This window comes from Dipodomys merriami, unplaced genomic scaffold, assembly GCF_024711535.1.
Source record: "Dipodomys merriami isolate MVZ:Mamm:240054 unplaced genomic scaffold, mDipMer1.0.p SCAF_17, whole genome shotgun sequence".
Lineage (NCBI taxonomy): Eukaryota > Metazoa > Chordata > Mammalia > Rodentia > Heteromyidae > Dipodomys > Dipodomys merriami.
The window spans coordinates 11,606,291-11,626,972 of NW_027203048.1; the positions used below are offsets into that span (position 1 = coordinate 11,606,291).

The 20,682-nt window shown below is 42.4% G+C and overlaps 1 protein-coding gene across 1 annotated transcript in view; it reads right to left on the reverse strand.

Annotated features, from left to right (window-relative positions):
- The window catches only part of Alk (ALK receptor tyrosine kinase), a 713,950-nt gene that overhangs the window by 93,137 nt on the left and 600,131 nt on the right, over positions 1–20,682 (reverse strand). Inside the window, exon 9 of the mRNA XM_070025303.1 lies at positions 10,215–10,384. Coding sequence (XP_069881404.1) covers positions 10,215–10,384 — 170 coding nt within the window. The remainder of the gene's footprint in view (positions 1–10,214; positions 10,385–20,682) is intronic.

Consider the following 20,682-nt stretch of genomic DNA (forward strand, 5'->3'; position numbering starts at 1 on the left):
GCCTCACTGCTTTTCACCCTTGATTGGGGAAACTTAGCAATCAAAAGCAACAGCTTGTCCCAAACGTCACAGTAAATCAGTGCTGGAAACAGGATTTAAAGCTCAGAATCACTAATCTACTCCTTGCTCCAATGATCATATATATCCTAGCTATTTTTTTTCTGAGAAAGAAACAGGGCCAGATCCTTCTAGAGTTATGAGTGTTTGATTTGTACATACCAATGCCTGGTTGTTTATTGCATGCTGCCATACCAGCTACCAAGTCTCTCTTTTCAGAGGACAGACCCAAGACTGTCCTAGGTACCATGAGGCAGCAGAGGAAGGAGAATTGGCTGCTCTTGCTCATTTTCCCCCTCTTTCAGAGCTCTACGTGGAGACTCTGATTGTTTCCTATGTGGTTCCTAACAAGAGTCTCCACAAGACTCCCTACTCTCCTTGCAGAGTGTAGCATGTCTCTAGGCTCAGTAGCTCTTTATCTCCCACTGGCCAAAGGACTGGACCTCATACTTACAAGCACTTGCTCTCAAGAAGGCTACTCACAACATAGTTGACTCTTCTTGAAAAAAAAAACAACAAACTTCCTTGTCTCTAAGTTTCTCTTTGCCCTGATGGCCTTCTCTGAAATATCCTTGTCCCCTTTTCATTTCCTTAGGACTTGGTATCTTTCGGTTCAGCTGGCAGCTCCAGTGCTTGGATGTCATCGCACCATCTGATTAGCAGCAGAGCTCTGTAGGACCCACATAATGCTGGTGTATTACTGTTTCCCTCTCTCTCTCTCTCTCTCTCTCTCTCTCTCTCTCTCTCTCTCTCTCTCTCTCTCTGTCTCTGTCTCTCTCTCTCTCTCTCTTTCTCGTTGGTCATGGGGCTTAAATTCTGGGCCTGGGCACTGTCCCTCACCTCTTCAGCTCAAGGTTAGTGCTCCACTTCTTCCCACTTTTTCTGCTTATGTGGTGCTGAGGAATCAAACCCAGGGCCTCATGCATGCAAGGCAAGCACTCTACCACGGAGCCATGTTTCCAGCCTCTACTGTTGGCATGCATGTGCCTTTAGCTCTCATTGGTGTTCAGACCCTGCAATTGAGCAAGAGGCTAGTCACACACCCCTTTCTATCCTCACGCTTAGTGGAAGGTTATTATGTATGTGCTGCAAAGGAAAGAATACCAGACTTGAGGAAAAAAGCTCAAGGATAGCACCAAGACTAAGTACAAACCCCAGGACTGGTGCACATGTACACACACATACACACACAATATTATCTTTAAATAGTTTTACAAAGGGGTTACCATGCAACTACTTCTTGATTCCCTCTTTTGCCTAGAAGATACCTGGATCTATTATTTTATGCCTGTGACTTCCAAATGTGGTTGCATACCAGTGTCACCTAGGGGAATTAAGATTCCCACAACCAATATGTTATTTTATGACTCAGAATCTCTTTGTGTGGGGCACAAAGATTCTCTTATACGTTCCTGTTAGTTTACAGCCTTTTCAAAAGTACTTTTCCCTATTTATTTATTTTTGGATTTTGGAAAAGAAAAAAGAGTCAGTGAGAGAAATTCTGGGATGGTTTCTGCCAGAAAACAAGATTTTGCTGCATCATAAAATTTTTGGAATGAAACATTCATACCTCAGAATAGATCCTGGGATTGATTTCAGTCTTGAATTATGAGGCTTTGTGAAGAAGAAGCCTGATCAATGCTCAGAGTAGCTAAATGAGGAAGCAGCATTCTCAAGTGAAACTCTGATGGGTGCCCACAGATGGGAGTTGTATTCGTTGGCTTTATTCTACGACACATCTCGCTTTTTCAACTAACTCACTTCTCTCATCTGACTAAACAGCTAGACTACATTTCCCAGGGTCCTTTGCAGCAGGGAGTGGTTGTGTGCCTGAGTTCTAGCCAATGGAAAGGAGCAGAAGTAATGACTCCTGAAAATCTTTCAGTGCTAGACTCCATGCTCTTTCACCATTGGCTGGCTAAATGCAAGGGATTCCAAGGCTGAAGAACAGGGTCTGAGCCACAGGGTGGAAGGAGCCTGGGTCCCTGAATGACAAGCTAGAAGGCCACTCACTAATCAGTACTCGTTTTTCATTTCACATTTGCAAGGTATCAATTTCTTTTTTTTCCTTTTCTTTTTCCAGCTCTAAGAATTGGAGGTTTACTGTTATCTCACATAGTAATACCCCCAACTAACATAGCAGATAACACAAGCCTTGTGATTCAGGTGTGCTCAACACACCTGGCCTGGTTGGGTTGATGACTAATTTGCTCATGGAGTGATGGGTAAACTGTACTCTTGGCTGGATGCAGAGGTTTACAGTAGCCTTTCTTGACATTGTATCTTTTCCTTCATTGTTCACTTCAGCACGACTCTAGGACTAGGGCCATCCTAGAGAGCCAGGTGAGGCATACTGAAGAAGGGTGTTCTAATATGACACAGATGTGATTTTCTTGTACAGTAAGCTTTGGGCTAACTGATCAGGTTTCTGTGGAGGCCTGGGCTCTCTTCTTTTTCCCAACATGTTCCCTGTGTTTTTGTCATTTGCCCACATGCCTGTCTGGATGGCCTGTTTGGTAGCTCAGTTCCATCAAGGTTGTGACTGGCCTTCTCCTGCAGGCCAAAGTCCTTTCTCCGGATCCTCTCTGAGTGTCTGGGCCTCACAAGTATGGGCCTGACAGTTTCCCTGCAGGATCTCCAGGTCACCCAACCTCAGGCATATCATCATAGTTCCCTCATATCAGCTGCTGGTGTGAGATGAAATCCCTTGCCTATTGTTCCCAGAGAAGTACAGAAGACATTTGGGACCACAATCACCAGTATTTGAAAGTGGGAAGATTTCTAGGCCAGAAAATAGTATTTTGAATCCCAAGTCTTCCGCTTCCCAATGGTATGGCCTCTGGAAAGATTAATTCATTTCCCTCAGCCATGGTTTCACTCTCATAGACTGAGGCCTCTAAAGCCTTTGGTAATAATGAAAAATGAGCAATCTCTACTTGATTCCATGAGAACACCATCTTCCTTGCCCTTTGTCACAACCCAAGAGACACAGAACAAAGGTTCAAGGAAGATGCTGTGTTCTGCCAAGGTCCCCTCAGATTTGCAGGGTGCTAATGAAGCCAGGGACTTACCTTCCTCTCTGGAAGGAAAGTTAAGTCAAAGATGCACATGAGGGTTTGAGACCCTTGGGGAAAGACTCCATGGGTTTCATGGACAGAATTTATTCTGCTTGGCTTAGAAGTACCATCAAAGGCAGTTATACATGTAAACTTGAATTGGGCTCCTGTGGCTTACAAATATAATTCCAGCTACTTGGGAGACTGAGATATGGAGAATTCCAGTTCAAAGCCAGTTCAAGGGAAAAAAAACTTCAGAAATATCACCTCCAAAATAATTCACAAAAAGCTGGGTTGGAGGTGTGGTTCAAGTGGTAGAGTGCTGGCCATTAAGCAAACCAAGCAAGCATGAGGTCCTGAGATGAGTTCCTAGTAACTGCCCTGAAAAAAAAAAGACACTTGAAGAAGAAAGGGGGAGGAGCAGGCAGATGGAGAGAATGGACTCAGGGCCTGCCTCTTTGGCCCACTCTCCCAGGGACATTGAAGATCTTTCGCTATCCAACACAGTGTCCAACCGTACTGCTAGATGTTCTGTTTCAGCTGTGGCAGGGAAGTCCGAATACCAAGGAGATTTGCGAAGTGTACAGTGAATTGTATTTTATTTTTATGACTTTGTTAGGTGTAGCATCTTCATGTTTGCCATTTGAACATTCCTACCAGAACCAATGCTAAGATTTGAAGAGAGGACAAATGATATGAGGGGTGGTCAAAGGCATGCTGGAGAGGTGACCTGAAAAGATACATGGTTCAGGCACACAAGGATCTAGAAGGGAAAGGTATGGGGCTGTGTGGGAGCATCCTCCTCTTCTGGTCATGCTGCCAGGGCGCCCCCTGCCCCGTATCCAAGTAAAGAAAGCAGGCAGGGTGGGCTGGGTAGGGACTGGTCTTCAGCAGGAGGTGGTGGTGGGGTTTAAGTGGAGGATACATGAGGCGCATCAAAGTGAGGAGCAACTAATTCTAATTTTCTATAGCATAGTAGAGCCACTATTGGTTACAACAGCTATGCTGTATTTCAAAAGAAGTAGAAGAGAACGTTCCCAATATACAAAAAATACATACTGTTTGAAAAGATGGAAATGCTTATTACTGTGATTTGACCGTCACATTATTTTCATGTATCTAATGATCATTTAGTACCGCATAAAGATGTGCAAATATTACAGATGAATAAATGGAAAACAAGATGATGGATTTTGGGGAGAGATGAAACAAAGGAAAAGCTAACAGCTAATAGGAAACATGTGAGAGGTGTGGCCTAAATGAATCTGGAACGAACATGTTTTGTTAATAATAACAGCCACTACTTCCTCTTTTCCCAATCCATTTCCCACTACTGGCTAAGCACTATGGAGAATTTGCTCAGGCACTAGCTAGGTAGAGCCTAGCCAAAGGGTTAAGGAAAAAATTATTTAACCTCCTTAGCCTTCAGATTTCTCATAGGAAAAGACGATTAATTATAGTATCTATCCCAGGGGGCCATTTTCAGGATGAAATGAGATAATGCATGTTAAGTACTTGTCACAACAATTGCTTGGCACTCAACAAATGCTAGCTGTGGTCTTCATCATTTTAACCTCTTCAGTGGCTGCAAGAGTAAGCTGTGGTGGAATTTATGAAAACCGTGAATTAAGCATTGCGTTTTTCAGGCACCGTTATAGACCTTCATACAAAGGACCACCTGAAATCTCACGCTTGTTACTCACTGGAATCAGCTACTTCTCAACCCAGGTAAGATGGTGTAGCTCTCGAGGCCTTTATGATCTCAGAAAGATGCTATATAAAGGGAGAATATTATTATCAATAGTCCTCCATTTGAAACAGGAGTTTATGGATAAACAGAAGTTGAATAGGAAAAAAATGATCTTGACAATGGAGTTTCTGTTCTAAATTCACTTAGGCATAAATCTTAGTTTAACCAATCTCCTTTGAAAGGTGTATTTGTGAAACATAACACTTGTCTTTTAGGACAAAGGATGGCAAGGAACAGAAATCTAAATATCTCCAGAGGGAACATTTTTTTTTCTTGTTAGACTATACATATAGTGTACAGCTAAAAGCTTTCTTAATGATAGTGCTGGGGATGGAGCCTATACGGGAGTGATAAGTTATGTACTTTAGATTTGACTGTAGAATTGTGGTGATTTGTGGGACATGATTTGATCCATGGTATTTCCAAATCCATCTCATAATGAGTTGAACTCAGCAGCCTTGGCTCTGTAAGCATGCCAGAGCTTAGGATGGTAGAGAAGAATACTGTGTTTAGTAAGATATATGATCATAAAGAGGAAAAACTAGAAGAATATCTCAGTGGGAGACTGATGATTAGAATTAGGAGAGAGAACTTGCTTTTCTTCTAGTTTGAGAAGGCAAATTAGTTCCCTCAGAAAGAATGGCAATTGAATGGAGGCGGGGGTGTGGGGCTGAAGTATTCAGTAGTTATATGAGGTAGATGTCAATGCTGAGATAATTTTTAAGTCCCAGCAAGCCAATATTTGAATTGATACTGTCCTTCGAAATTACCTTGAAATCCGATATCTGTATTCCAGAGATGTTGTCATTGCTCAAAAATCTTGGGCACTGCTGTTGGAGATTTTACTTGTTACTCTTTATAGAATGGTTGTGTAGTTACCACAATTTCATAATGATGATGGACTATTATATTCCTTCTATCATTTTTCATGTTTATAAATGGACAGAAGAAATACCATTCTGTGGATCAAGGTCACTGATCTCCCTCGGTGCCTCCCATATCATCTCACCAGTAGGAGGGCCATTCTGAACCCCACCGCATGGCAGTGACACACAGCCCCCGTCGATGGAATCACTACTGTTTTCTGTAATTGCACACTTACTAGGTCATGAGACATCATCACTGAGTATTTGAAGGATTGCTGTGGAGTGGGGTAATCTGACTACGGCTCTGTGGTCTCAGGTGCTCAGCTGTAGTTCTCTACTTGCAAGGACCAGGATGTACAATGAACATCCAAGCCTTCCTTATAAAGTGAGTCTGATAGGAGTGGCCACTGACAGAGAAGGCCTAGGTACCAAACAAGCCCCTCAAGAGGATTCCTTGTCACAAGAGTATCAAATGCTGTTTTGGTTAATCTGATGGGACTCAGGTATTGCTTTTGATACACAGAACACTTTGCAGTAGGGTTTATTATAAAGTGATTTGTTTGCCAGGTTTGTTAGACACAGGCTGAACACTGGAGTGTCAGATAGACTCCAGGGGTGACATTCTCCATTCATTCAGCTGGAATTTGTAAGTATTTGCAGTTCATCTCAATATATCATCCTGCCAGCACAGTGTTGTTGGGCCTACTATATGTTAGGCATAGTATCAGGTTGAGGAAGCACTAATGTATGAGTCAGACATAATCCCTGCCTTGTTGGGGTGTATATTCAGATAATTAAGATTGGATAGCACAGTGATAAGTTATTATAGGGAAGTCTCAAGAGCCATGAGGATATATTGTAGACACATATATAGCCAGAGGCCTGGGGAGCTTTTAAAAAGTAAAGAAAGAGTGGTATTTAGAGATATGAAAGGAAAAAACACTAGGGTAGAAAGAATGAAAAATGTAAAAACTCAAAGATCAAGGGCTGGGAAGGTGGCTCAGTGGTAAAGTGCTTGCCTTGCATGCATGAAGCCCTGGGTTTGATTCCTCAGCACCACATAAATAGAAAAAGCTGGAAGTGGCGTTGTGGCTCAAGTGGTAGAGCACTAGTCTTGAGCTAAAGAGCTGAGGGACAGCACCCAGGCCCAGAGTTCAGGTCCCACAGCAGACAAAAAATTAAAAAACCCCAAAGGTCAGATTATTTAATGGGGTACATCTGAATGAAAAGAAGCTCAGTGGGTAGGGTAAGAAACAGAGAATAAAAATTACAGTTGGATCTAAATATTGGTCTATTAAAGAGTTTGAAAGATACCCTAAAACCCATGGGAACTCAGGAAAATGATTAGATTTATCTTTAAAAGATTATCTAGGGACTATGACCAATGTGCAAAGCCCAGGGGGTCTTTAGGGCCAACCTTTAAATGCCAATAAAGCTGCTTTAAAAAAAATAAAACATAACTTTTTTTGAATTCTCAGACTGGAGGCTGAGAGTATAGGTGATTCCGGACAGCAAGGGGAAAAAAGTTTCTGACACCTTCATAAGGAGAGACACGAACTGTCTACAGGCTGGCACCATATGGAATGGATATGTGATTTCTTTGTCCTTTGACCATTTCATTTTCCCTATTTATTTTTTTCCTCTGCTTCCTCCTTCTCCCAGTTCACATTGGCAAGCCAGGCAGCTGCCACTCACTCTCCAGGGAACAAGGAAAGAAGTGTACTTCTTCTAGCTTCTCTATCAGCAACTTCTACTCAAAGGCAGTCAAAAGAACATGATGTCCACCTCTTCATAAGAATGTCACTTTTATGTGAGGATTGTGTGACTGGTGCTTGTTTCTAAGTCAGCCATCGTAGACCCCTTCTGAGGTAGTGAGGGGATACTGTCATTATCAAATTAGAGTTGTTAGAAACAATTACTACTACTGAGTAAGCCTTTAGTTTGGAGCATGAAATTCCCTAAGTCCTTTACTTCCTAAACTCAAGAGGAAACTGCATATTTCTATTTTGTAGACCATAGCTTGACTTGGAAGATTAGTGGCTGTGACTTGTGCTATTTGTTCAATTAATTATAACTGAAGACTTACATCCAAGGGACAAGGATGAAATATGTGACTAAAACTCATTGATATGGATACCTGCTGTGCATAGGTTCTTTAGTCATTTTGTCATATTCAGAAAAGTCTAGTGAAGTTGTACTGCTATTCCTCATTTGATATATGAGGGTGTCGAGGTTTGAAGAGGCTAAATAGCTGGATGAAGCCTGATGCTGGTGGTTCATGTCTGTGATCCTAGCTACTCAGGAGGCTGAGATCCAATGGCCACAGTTTGAAGAAGTCTGTGAGATGCTTATCTCCAATTAACCAACAAAAAGCCAGGACTTGAGCTGTGGCTCAAATGGTAAAGCACCAGCCTTGAGTGAAAAAGCCAATGGAGAGCCTCAGGCCCTGAGTTGAAGCCCCAGGACCAGAACATACAAAAATAATTGGATGAGATTACACAACTAGAGACTGATTAGGCCAGTTACAATTTTGGGGGGAACTACCTAATTTTAAGTTCTGTTCTCTTTCATCCAAAGAACATTTTTATTTTTATAGACTAGGCTTATCTACCATGCAGTTTGAGTTTTGCAAGTGTAACCTGCTAAGCCTCATTCTACAATTCCATTTGCCTCAGATCTCTCTCAGTGTCTCCTGTATCATCTCTGTCAGTAGGAGGGCCATTCTGAACCCCACTGCATGGCCGTGACACACAGCCTCCCTGTGAATGGAATCACTCTTGTTTTCTCTAACTGCACACTTATTAGGTCATGAGGCATCATCAAACCAAGTTGGCCTTTGCCTGAATCCTCACTAGACAGTCTGGTCTCTCAGTATCAATATTGAAAATGTCAATCTGGTAAACAGTATTAACAGAGAGGAGGGAGGCTGAGAACAAAGTCTCTAAACGAAATTCTAGCAAACTGGGAGTGAGCAGAATCAACATCTTACTTGCTTTAAATACCCTGGACTAGCTACAAAAGAGAGAGGACTTGATTGGGGAGAGGGGGCAAAAGCCTTTGATTCACTTGAATTAGTTTCATGTCAACCAGGAGAAAGGGCTCTGACATCACCACATCATCCTCAAGCGCTCCGTCCTCCCTGCACAGCCCCCACAATCTCCGAGAAGAAGATGAGTCTACAGGGGCACAGAGTAGTGGTCACACTTCCTGCTTCCTCCACTTTAATTAAGTCCATTTGTCCTATGGGTCACTGAGCCAGGATATCAATGGGCTTTGGTCTTTAACCCACACACATCAGAAGGGGTGGGAAGCTGGTGCTCAGAATTATACCAGTGCCTACTTCTTATGAGCTCTGGGGAACAATAGACGCTGGAAGGGTCAGGCAAAGAGTTTGAAACTCAGCTTCCCATCTGCAAAGCGACATGCCATCCAGTGCCACCTTGCCCAGAGCCCTTGGCCTCATTTTTCATACGTAAATCTCCCAGGTTGACAATTTGAATGTGTTCTGGGAGATTCATGTGGATGCTGCTCTGTCTTGTAGAATTTGATGGTTAGCCTGTAAAAGATGTTCTCTCCGCCAAGTCCACTTCTCTGGATAGAAATAGTATCATAGAAATGGTGCCTCTCTACTCTCTTGGTCTGGAACAGGTTAGTACCATTGGCTTTGACTATGACACAGCAGACACATGAATGCTACCCTGCCAGGCCATTTTTACTCAAGTACTACTTGCTCCAGGCTACCTGCAGGTGGCAGAGTAGTGCTATCATGGGAAGACAAGTGGCAGCTGAACCCTGTGGGTTACTGCTCCAAAACAGTGCCATGCTGAGTTAAAGATCTCCTGGCAACACCCTCTCTGTTTGGAGGTAAGGAAACCGAGGCTTGAAGAAGTCAAGGATCTTGTTCAAGGTCACTGAAGCCACTAGCAAGAGCATCCAAATAGGATCAAGGTCTACTAGACATCTTCTATGTCTCTTAGAGAATTCACTATCTACTTCCATCAATCCCACTCAGGCTCTTCTGACTCAATTGAGCAGTAGGCTCATAGCTGGGTCTGAGTACCAGCCCACACTCTGATAATGGGAGCAGAAAATAGGAATAAGGCTTGTCTTGCCTGTCTTGAAGGTTCCATTGTTTATACAAAAAAAAAAGTTAATTGGAAAAGTAAGGCAAAATCTATCAAGTGAAGGAAAATACTGTATATATACAAAGCCTGATTATTATTTGGGAGTGATGTGAACTGCTCAATTTTATTCCTTTCTAGAGAGACTGCAGTCAGCTAATCAGGCCAGGTGAGAGACGTGGGAGATAAGTGCTCATTAGTAAAATCCCTTGGAGAAAGATTCTCAGGCTCTCAGTAAGCTGCAGAAAGCATGCAAGGTCCACATGTGGGTGCACGTGTTTGTGTGGGGGAGGGGAGACCTTGGCCTGCTTCAGCATGGTGTCTGATAGAGTAATAGAGGGTGGAGGGGAGGGTAGAGACCCACCTGTCTGTCACATCCAGGAGAGGCAAGACGGTCCACTGCCACAGGCTCAAGCCTTCATCGGTTGTAACGTGCCAGATTCTCCGGCTCTGTTCCTTCCCAGTTTTGTTCTCCACCAGCACCAAGGAAACATTTCCTCTCAAAACTCCACGGATAAGCCAGGACATTCGGAGCTGTGAGGGAGAGAGGCCAGGATGTTAAGCAGAATGGAAACCTTGGGTTCCCTTTCTGGTCCTCCAGGAAGGAGAATAGGATGTTTGTCACTTGCTGTCCTTCAGTGATGTCCAAAGTGGCTTTCACTAGAGTTCGTGGAACCTGGGCGCAACAACCAGTGGGGAATTCTGGAATTTTGTTCAGGCTGGTGATATCACCCTCAAATTCATGAGATTCTATCTGTGACACAGATCAGTGTCACATACAATAAACTTCCTGAAGAGTAGCCAAAGATTTTTGTCAGTAGTCTCCACTTCATGACTTTATGGAAGTGATTTGTGGATTCAGTTACTTTTAGTGACTTAGGTATAATAGAGTTTTATTTCTTCTCGTGATAGTAATCTAATTTGAATAGTGTCGTGTATTAGCTAACTGGAGTCCCTATGATTTGGTAGGCAAAGATCAGACTAGCATCCATATATCAAGATCTTTAATTATGGTTTTCTTCTAAGATGAGGGCCCTCTACTTTGCCCAAAGAAAGCTATAATCATATGTTTCATTATATTTGAAAGGGAATTGTAACTAATAATGTTTTTGGTGTTTCACATAAATGGTAAAGTACTATAAACAAGGTCTCTAATCTTCATGTTTAAACTAATAGAGGTTGTATGTTTGGTAGAAATAATCTATAAACCACATCTAAAACTTAAGACAACAACATCATATCATTGCACCCTGAACTCCAGTTCAGATGCAGTCATAAAAATGTTGATTGTAAAAAGAAGTATAACATATTCCCTGTGGCAAGATCGTCTCATCAGCTCCAGCCCCATATTCTCGATTCTCATTGTTTGAATAGCTGCTTGTCTGTAAATCACTGCTCCTTTGTCTTCCAGGCCCTGTCTTATCTCTCCTCGAATTTGATTGAAGAGGTTAAGTGCCACAAGGTGAGCAGCTGAAGACTTTCCATGCTCTTGCATACAAAGCCCATCACAAACAAGGCCACAGACCCTGGGGACCAATCTCCCTTGTAAGCCTGGTCTACAACCACAGCCTTTTCATTTGTATAGTCCCTGTTTCTCTCCATCCAGGGGAACAAATATTCATCACCTTTGAAACCTCCCAGGATAATTGAGAAAAATCTGTTATGATTGTTATTGTTATTATTAGTGTTCATCCTGAGGCTTGAACTCAGGGCCTAGACACTCTCCCTGAACTTTTTTTTTGGTCAGTCATGGGGCTTGAACTCTGGGTCTGGTCGCTGTCCCTGACCTCTTCAGGTCAAGGCAAGCATTCTACCACTTGAGCCACAGCTCCACTTCCAGTTTTCTGGTGGTTAATTGGAGATAAGGGTCTCACCGACTTTCCTGCCTGGGCTGGCTTTGCACTGTGATCCTCAGATCTCAGCCTCCTAGGCAGCTAGAATTAAAGGCATGAGCCACAACAGCCAACCTGGCTGTTGTTGTTGTTGTTGTTATTATTTTCTAGTCTGACTTGGTTTTCTTGTGTGCCAGGATACCATAATTTAAGTTCTATCTCCTGAAGGATTAAGACACTGCATACCATGCTATGCCTTGCTTGAGATGTGCTTGATGTGTATGCTTTTTCTCCTCTTGTTCCTTGACCATAGAACATTGTAGATACTGAACTTTATCTGTGGTAGATCTTAACATTTGTTTTCTGGACACATGTAGTAAAATGGGTTTCAAACTCTCTCATTCCTGGTTCTCACTTCTTAATCCACTGATTAAATTTTCACTTTACTGAGAACGAATGAGGATATCAGAGATAAACAATCTCTGACAGTCTTTCTCCACTTTCTCTATTTTTTGCAGCCTAAGGGTTTATTCTTTTCTTGTCTGTTAGAGAAAGATGCATCCTTCATTTTCTTCTCTTTTTAAAAGAATAGTTTTATTTTCTTAAAGTAGTTCTACAAAGTTTATGATTAAGGTCTTGATCAACGTCACTCCTTTTAACAATCTCATCTACGCCTCCAAGCCCCCATCTTCCATGACTTTCCTTAATTTTTAGGTTACGTGTTGACTTTTTTCTGCCATAACAAATCAATTTATGTATACAATGCATCTTGATCTTTGTCATCGTTCAACATCTTCACTCCCCTTCAGCCCGCCTCTTTCCTTATTTTTCTCAATTCTCTGGCATATACCAGATAATTCCTGCTTCTATTCTACACTCCCCATCCTTGCAGGTACCCATTTCCTGTTCTCCTCCCTCAACATTTGCTCTTTCAATTACTGCCCTCCATTTTGCAGTCCCTACAGTTTGTCTGCCCTATGACTCCTGTATCTACAAAGCTGATTTGATCGGATCCATTCTGGAAAAACACCCTTTGGTCCTGCCAGCTTCTAAAGAAGTCTCCCATGGTCTTAGTAACTTATCCTCTGCATTCTTTCCACGAGGTCCTAAAAGCCTTCTCAGTATTCTTCTCCCAGCTGAATTCTTTTGGGTATCTCTGTCACATTGTCCTGTTTTCTTTTTTTTTTCCTTCTGCCATCTGTGATTCAGAGCTCAACAGTCTCCAATGCGTTCTCATTTCCTATTGAAAACCCAAAGTATTCACATTCCTCTATGAGCTAAGAAAAAAACTTTAGTCATTCGACTATTTATTGAGCCTATATGTTGAGTCACACATATCTTCTATTCTAGAATGATCTAAGAACTCTAGAATCAGAGAGACTTAAAAAGCAAAACCTGTTCTTGCCCCTTTGGTCAAGTTATTAAACTTTTTGAAGTTCAGTTTTCTACATTCTAAGATGGGAATAGTTTAACCTATTTCATAGAATTATAGTGACCATTTAGTGAGGTAATAGATCAAGTAACAAAAGTTAAAAGCGAAGTTTGGCAGGGGCGTTGAGGCAGTAGATATTACACTTCCCTTGGAGAGGACAAGGAAAGCAGAACTTTCCAGAAAATTCTCTGTGTGTGTGAAAATGGATTGCACAATTCTTAACTGCTCTTCCTGTACTTTGGGTGTAGAAGAAGTGGGTGGCTGACAATTAGGAGCATTTCTGGAACGTGTTTTTCATATATCATCTCTATTTTGAATTCCATGTCATCTATATGTTTCCAAGTCATGTATGTTGTGGAATTCCATGTCACCGTTTGCTAAGAATGAGGTTGGGGCTGAGCTTCCCTCTTTAACCAAAGTGAAGAATGGTTATGATATCATGTTGAGCACTTGACATTTGTCCATTGAAGACTGGGGGAGGGTAGGGAGTTAGAATCTGTCTCCTACATGGACCATCTATCTAATCTTTGAACTAGGGTTGGGTTCTGCTTTGATGGAAGAAGAAGATGATATGGTGGTATTAGTTAACCCATACTCCCAGAGTTTTTTTTTTTTTAAAGAAGCCTGTGTGTTGCATGTGGTCCTGAGGTGAGCCATGTACAAGGGAGCTCAGTGGGATAATTTTAAATCTTGTCCAAGAGTGATGCATGGAGCTATAAATACACTATAACAAAAAGAAGCAGCTAGGATCTTGAGATGCCTAAGGACAGAGGGTGGAGGAAGTAATTGCTCAAATAGAGATCAGCATAAGTTCTAGTCCTTGCTACACTGGAGGTGGTAGAAAGAAAGACAGATCTTGAAAGGAACCATGGCAATTTCCTCAGGAGAAATAGCTTCAAACACTTGTTACATCCAAAGCCCCACAAATGCCAGATCATCAAATCCCAATTAAGAGAAATCTTTCTTGTTCTTCTCCCCTACCCCTGCCCCCATTTACAACCCTGAAGGTTTACACGTCATCAAGATGGCAGACAAGGAGGAAAGGGTAGAGGATCATTCCAATAGCTTTTTCTTGATTCCTCTACGCAATAAACAAACTGTGTAGGAGATGAGAGGGGAAGAATCTCTGACTTTCATAAGGATGTTTTTTTACTAGCTGGGTGGGGTTTTTTTTTTTTTTTGATTGGTCATGGGGCTTGAATTCTGGTCCTGGGTTGCTGTCCCTCAGCTGTTCCGCTCAAGGCTAATGCTCTACCACTTGAGCCACAGTGCCTCTTCTGGTTTTTTGGTGATTAATTCAAGATAAGAATCTCACGGACTTTCCTGCCTGGGCTGGCTTTGAACTGTGATCTTCAGATCTCAGCCTCCTGAGTAGCTAGGATTACAGGCGTGAGCCACTGATATCTGGCAACAGTAGCCTCACAGGATATCCTTGGCATCAGTCCTTGAGAAAAATAATATCTACCTATTCATTCATAAACATTAAGCATCTAACTAGTCTGTGCTTCAAGCTAGGTATCTTCTCTGTTTCATGGAATTTATCACCTAGCCAGGAAATTAGAATTTAAATAAATAATACAAGTATGCAGAGAATAGCAAAATATGGAATAACTAGAGCCATTTGACAACAACAAAAAAATAGAAGATAGGGCCAGTCATAGTGGAATGCATCTATAATCCTAGTACTTGGGAAGCGGAGGCAGGAAGATTATGATTAGATTAGTCTGGGAAGTATAGTGAGATTCTGTTTCAAAAATAACACAAATCAACATAAAACCCAGAACGAAATTTCAAGGCAACAAGGGAATATTAAACACACACACGCTTTGTATGTCCTTCTCCCACAGTATAACCCCTGCTTTCACTGTATTTGATGTCGGTATAATTTGTGGAGGGGAAGGGGAAAAACAAATAGTTTAAATAGGGATACAGGTGGACCCATTGCAAAAATGAGTGTACAAGTCATTATGTTGAAAATGAACTTTACAACTTTGGTGCAGGGTGGGGGGAGGGCCGGGGAGGACTGGGTGGGGGGTGGGGGGAGGATGGGAAGGGATGGGAAACAAAGGAGGAGGCTACAATGCTTGATAAGAAATGTACTCATTATCTTGCCCATGTAATTGTAACCCTTCTGTACAGTATTTTCACAATAAAAATAAAATAAAAAAATAAACACACACACACGTGTGTGTGTGTGTGTGTGTGTGTGTGTGTGTGTGTGTGTGTGAAATACCATGGTGAAACAACCCTTTGAATAATTAGTATAGATAAAACGTGAATGGCAGGAATGTAAAACAGTTCCTATTTGTAGGAAATACTAGGGGAAGTGAACAGAGAGGGTGAATATGACCAAAATACTTTATGTATGTGTGTGAAAATAGAACAGGAAACCTTGGTGAGATACATAAGGTTGGAAGGGGAGATGAGAGAGAGTGATAGAAGGATGACTGTGAGCAAGCTACTGTATGCATATGTAGACATGTTATAATGAACCTCCAGTGTAACTGATTGATACTAATAAGAAGTGCTGCAGGAAAAAAAGTTGAAAAGCTCACAGGTTCTAAGTGCTGAGGAAGGAGCTGGAGCAGGTAAGTTGCCAAAAGTTACATCAAAGGTTAAACTGCTGACCTTAATTGCTTTCATGATTTAGTTTTCTAGTTTTCAAGGTCTACTTCCCACAAAGCTTATTGGTCTGGTGGAAATACCAAGCTCTCTAGTATCTGGAGCAAGAGGAGGCTGGGTAACGAATATCTGTTCCACTATGAATGCAGCAAAAAAATTAGGAAATTAAACAAATAAGGAAATCTACAGCATCATGAAGACTCAGATCAAGATAGTCACTACCCCTTCTGTTATCCATAGCTATGAATAAATAGTAGAATTAATAAACTACCTTTCATCTTATCTTCTAATGGTAGGTTTATGTCTACGTCTAGGGCTGCGAAGGTGGCTCAGTGGTAGAGCGCTTGCCTTGTATGCATGAAGCCCTGGGTTCAATTCCTCAGCACCACATAAGCAGAAAAAAAAGCCTGAAGTGGTACTGTGGCTCAAGTGATAGAGTGCTAGCCTGGAGCTGAAGAGCTGAGGGACAGTGCCCAGGCCCAGAGTTCAGGCCCCATGACCAGACTCCCCCCCCCCCCAACAAAAAAATTAGTCTCTACTTCTAGAAATAGATGGGAAAGGCTTGGAATGGGGCTGAGAACTAGCAGTCAATGAATGGCTGGTGAATATGTGTTTGAAGCTGTTTCTTTTCTTTTTTTTTCATCTACCGAGTGTTTCTCTAAGGTGATGTACCCAGTAGGTGTTCTTCTTAAAGATTTGGTACTCCAGGACCTACTTTCTTCCTTTTGGTCTATCCTCCCCTCCAATTATAACCCACAGGATGTCCAGATTCTGCCTCTAGGAGGTTAAGTCAGTGTTTTGGTGCTCAGAGTTGGTTCTCAGACCCATATTTCCATGGTTACCCTTGGAAATGCAGAATCTCTTGGCCCTAGACATTGGGAGTCAAAATTGGTAGAGAAACACTGAGTCTGAGGGCAACCTCTAGGGACCTGCTCTCATGTTCCTGTGACTTCTTCACTCACTATCTTTCTACGATGTACCAGAAACAACTGCCCTATGGACCAACCCTGACTCTTCAGGGTTTTTTTTTTTCCTTTTTTCTTTTTTTCCCTTCATTCGTGGGGCCTGAACTCTGGGCCTGGATGGTATCCCTCAGCAATTCAGCTCAAGGCTATCTCTCTACTACTTGAGCCACAGCACCACTTCTGGCTTTTTCTGCTTATGTGGTGCTGAGGAATCATACTCAGGGCTTCATGCATGCAAAGTAAACATTCTACCACTGAACCACCTTCCCAGCCCTTTTCAGGTTCCTCCCCCCCCCCAAAATCCTGGTTTCCTGACTCATTGGCGATGGCAGAACTGGGAGTTTCTGGTCCACAAACTCACATGGTTAAAGTACATTAACTATGTGATCTCAGCCTATTGTTTATCTCTTTTGATTCTCTGTTTTAGTCTAGCAAAACTTGTGACCATATTCGTACTTCCCTGTCCCTGTTAAGACAGAGTGAGATATGGAATGTGGAAGTAGGCCCGTGTGATGGTCTGCATGGCAAGGGAGGACCAGTGGTTTACCATCCTAGGTTGTACACTGAGGGAGGGAGCTTCCCAACGGCCAGTGTCTGTCCAAGCTCCAGCTTAGATCTTCTGATTGAAGTAGTCTTGGGTTGGGTGGATTCTCAGGCATCATCAGGCTTTCAAATCCTTCTTGGTGATTCTAAAGTGTGGCCTGGGTTGACAGCACTGGGGAGAGACTATTTAGTGAAGGGAGTTGCCTGGCCCTCTCGGTGAGAGGTCCATTTTCACCTTGGACATGGAGTAAAAGGCAATTCTTAATCACTAAGAAATGGCTTAAAATGTTCCCATCACCAAGGAGTAGAAGAAGGTGATTCGCCTGGCAGCGGGGGAGGAAGAGGACGGAGGAGTAGAGGGAGGACAGAACCCTTAGCACAAGGCCTTCTTGGGAGTGGCCACATCAGTTCCGGGCCAAGACTGAAAACAACCCAAAGAGTACGAGACCCCTGAGCTGAAGGGCTTGACCCAGAATACACATCTTGGATCTTCAGGGTAAAGTCCACAACAGCTTCTTAATTAGAAGAGCTGGAGGACAGGTGCCAAGTCTTACCAAGCATTCCTTGTTAATTACTGTCTGTGGGGACAAAGCATGGTGATTTGTGCTGACTGTAGGCTTGGGTCCCTCTCAAAGATGTCTGCTTCCTTTATCTGGTCCTAAAGAAACCCTCCAATGTCACTTTCTGCAGATATCATGCCCAGTGCACCCAGCTTGATCTTGAGAACAAGGTTCCAGTGCCCAGAGTAGGCCCAAAACACTCTTGGAATTGATCTGAATACCTATTTCTACCAGGAAGTCTATAGAATATGAAGTCATTTAGAAGTTGATTATTTGCTGAATGTGAAAAAGCTCCACTAGGCACTCATATTGTCTTTCTTTATACTCATAATATCCCTTCATGCAAGGTTTCTTTTTAAAATACTATTAAATAGTTGTACAAAGAGGTTACAATTCCCTAAGTCAGGTTATGAGTACAATGCAGAGATTTTCACCCTTGTTTTTTAGAGGAAGAATCTAGGGTTTAGAGGAGGCAAAGTAGCTACCCACAGACAGTTAGCCCATTCAGTGCAGACCTGGAACTTACACTTGGGTCTCTGCTCTTTCTGCCAAATGTCTAGGGCATGGATATGTACTATATTTTTATAGCCATGAAAACTTTGGGACATATTGTGACAATTTTCTAGATAATTGTTGTGCAAAATGTATTCTGTGGCCTGGGCACATGGGGCTTCCACCTGTAATTCTAGCTACTCAGGAGGCTGAGATCTGAGGATCATGGTTCAAAGCCAGCCTGGGCAGGAAAGTCTGTGATATTCTTTATCTCCCATTAACCACCCAAAAAGCCGTGGCTCAAGTGGTAGAGCACTAGCCTTGAGCACAAAAGCTCAAGGACAGTGTCCAGGCCCCGAGTTCAAGCCGTAGGACCAGTGTGTGTGTGTATGCACACATGCACCTACACATGTGTGCATACACACACACACACACACACACACACACACACACACACACACAGAGTAGACCAACAGCACTGGAATCATCTGGAAACTTGTGACAAATTGAAAGCCTCAGGCCCTCCCCCTGGCTCCACTGTATCCGAATTTATATTTCAATAAGATCTTACTGAGAAATATTTTCATACTGAGGAATTAGGGAGATAGTAGGTTTTAAGCCCTTTACAACATTGTCTCTGAGAGCCAATTAACACGTGTGTGTATGTATTCACACAAATATGAGGATCCAAAATTATATTTATAAGAAATAACACTTGTAACAATAAAATTGTTGATCCTTCTGGACATATCCTAATAGATATAGGTCATAAATGGCAGCTTTTGACTAATAAACTCTTTTACATGCAGACAGCAAGGGAGACAAGTGAGAAGAGACGCCCCCAGGAGCACGCCACCAGCAATTATATCTCCTGGCTCCAGCTGGCCCTTTCACAAGGGCCATTTTCCCCTGCCTCTCAGTAGAGCCTGATAGACTTTCCAATTATGTGATTCCAGTGTTTGTCATTTTATTAATTAAAGTCCTGTATGTAAAGCAGGAGCAGCATTGTGGCCAGACCTAATGCTATTATTTGTCTCATAGCCCTTTCCTCCTCCAGAGGTAATTACTGCAATTTTATGTCTAGAATGTGTCCTGGTTTGGCTATGCATATCTCGTGGCAGCTTTAGCACCATTTCTTGAACTCATAAGAAGATATCGTAATGGGATTGAAGCTGAAAAGACTACAACAGTACTAAATAATATCCACATTGCATGCAACACCCCCAAAGGGAGGAAATACTTGTGGAGATTGCTATCTTTCTTCAAATTTCTGAAGGTCAGTGGGAGTTCCAGGAGTAGAGATGAAACCAAGGCTGGGTCTCCAGCGTGTATTTTACTTCAACAGAGGGAAATAGGGCTTAGTAGGTAGAGCTGCACAAAGATGCGCTTGTTTGGGGGTGTTGACAGGTACCCTACATACTCATCCCACTGAGGGAGCACCTGCAGAGTCTGGACAACCAGGATTGGAATCGTTATCCGAGACATTCATACAAGTTCTGGAAGGGGATCAAGATTCTCCACTAACCTAACGTACCACAGCATTGTGATTCTGGGTGTGACCTTGTAATTTTAAGAGTTCCCTGATTTCAGCATGGTATCTCATTAACGTTAGCTGAGACTATTGACTTATTGCAAAATCCAGTGCTTTTGTTCACCATGTTCTAATTTGCCTGGAAAAAAAATAAACAACAACTCTCTAGCTATAAATAACTTAATGAAAAATCAACCCACACAGCAAGAAGCTGGCCGAATGTATTTTTTTTTTTAATAAAAAAGGCAAATGAAATGTGATGCTTGTAAGTACTTGCAATTACCAAAGCTTAAGGAATGCTGGACTCCTGGTCATGCAGAAGACTTAAAAGGCCAGGATCCTTCTGGAAGATACTACCTCCTGTCTTTCTTTTTTTTTTTTTTTTTTGTCGGTCATGGGGCTTGAACTCCGGGCCTGGGCGCTGTCCCTCAGCTCTTCAGCTCAAGGCGAGCGCTCTACCACTTGAGCTACAGCGCCACTTCCGTTTTCTGGTGGTTTATTGGAGATAGGAGTCTCACGATCTCTCCTGCCTGGGCTGGCTTTGAACCGCGATCCTCAGATCTCAGCCTCCTGAGTAGCTAGGATTACAGGCGTGAGCCACCAGCGCCCGGCTGTCTTTCTTTTTTTGAGGAATCACATCAAAGGCAGGGAGCACCTTGTAAGGATATGGAGAGAAAACATGAAGATTATGCATAAAAATAATAATCAGGATTCGTGGCTGGTGAGGTAATAGAATTAGTACTGATTTATTTTTCTTCTTTGATCTTTCCTGTATTTTCCAAAATTTCCACCAGCAAACACTTAGGACTTTGACAGCTAAAGAAAAAACTATGAAATAAAGGTGAGGTACATAAC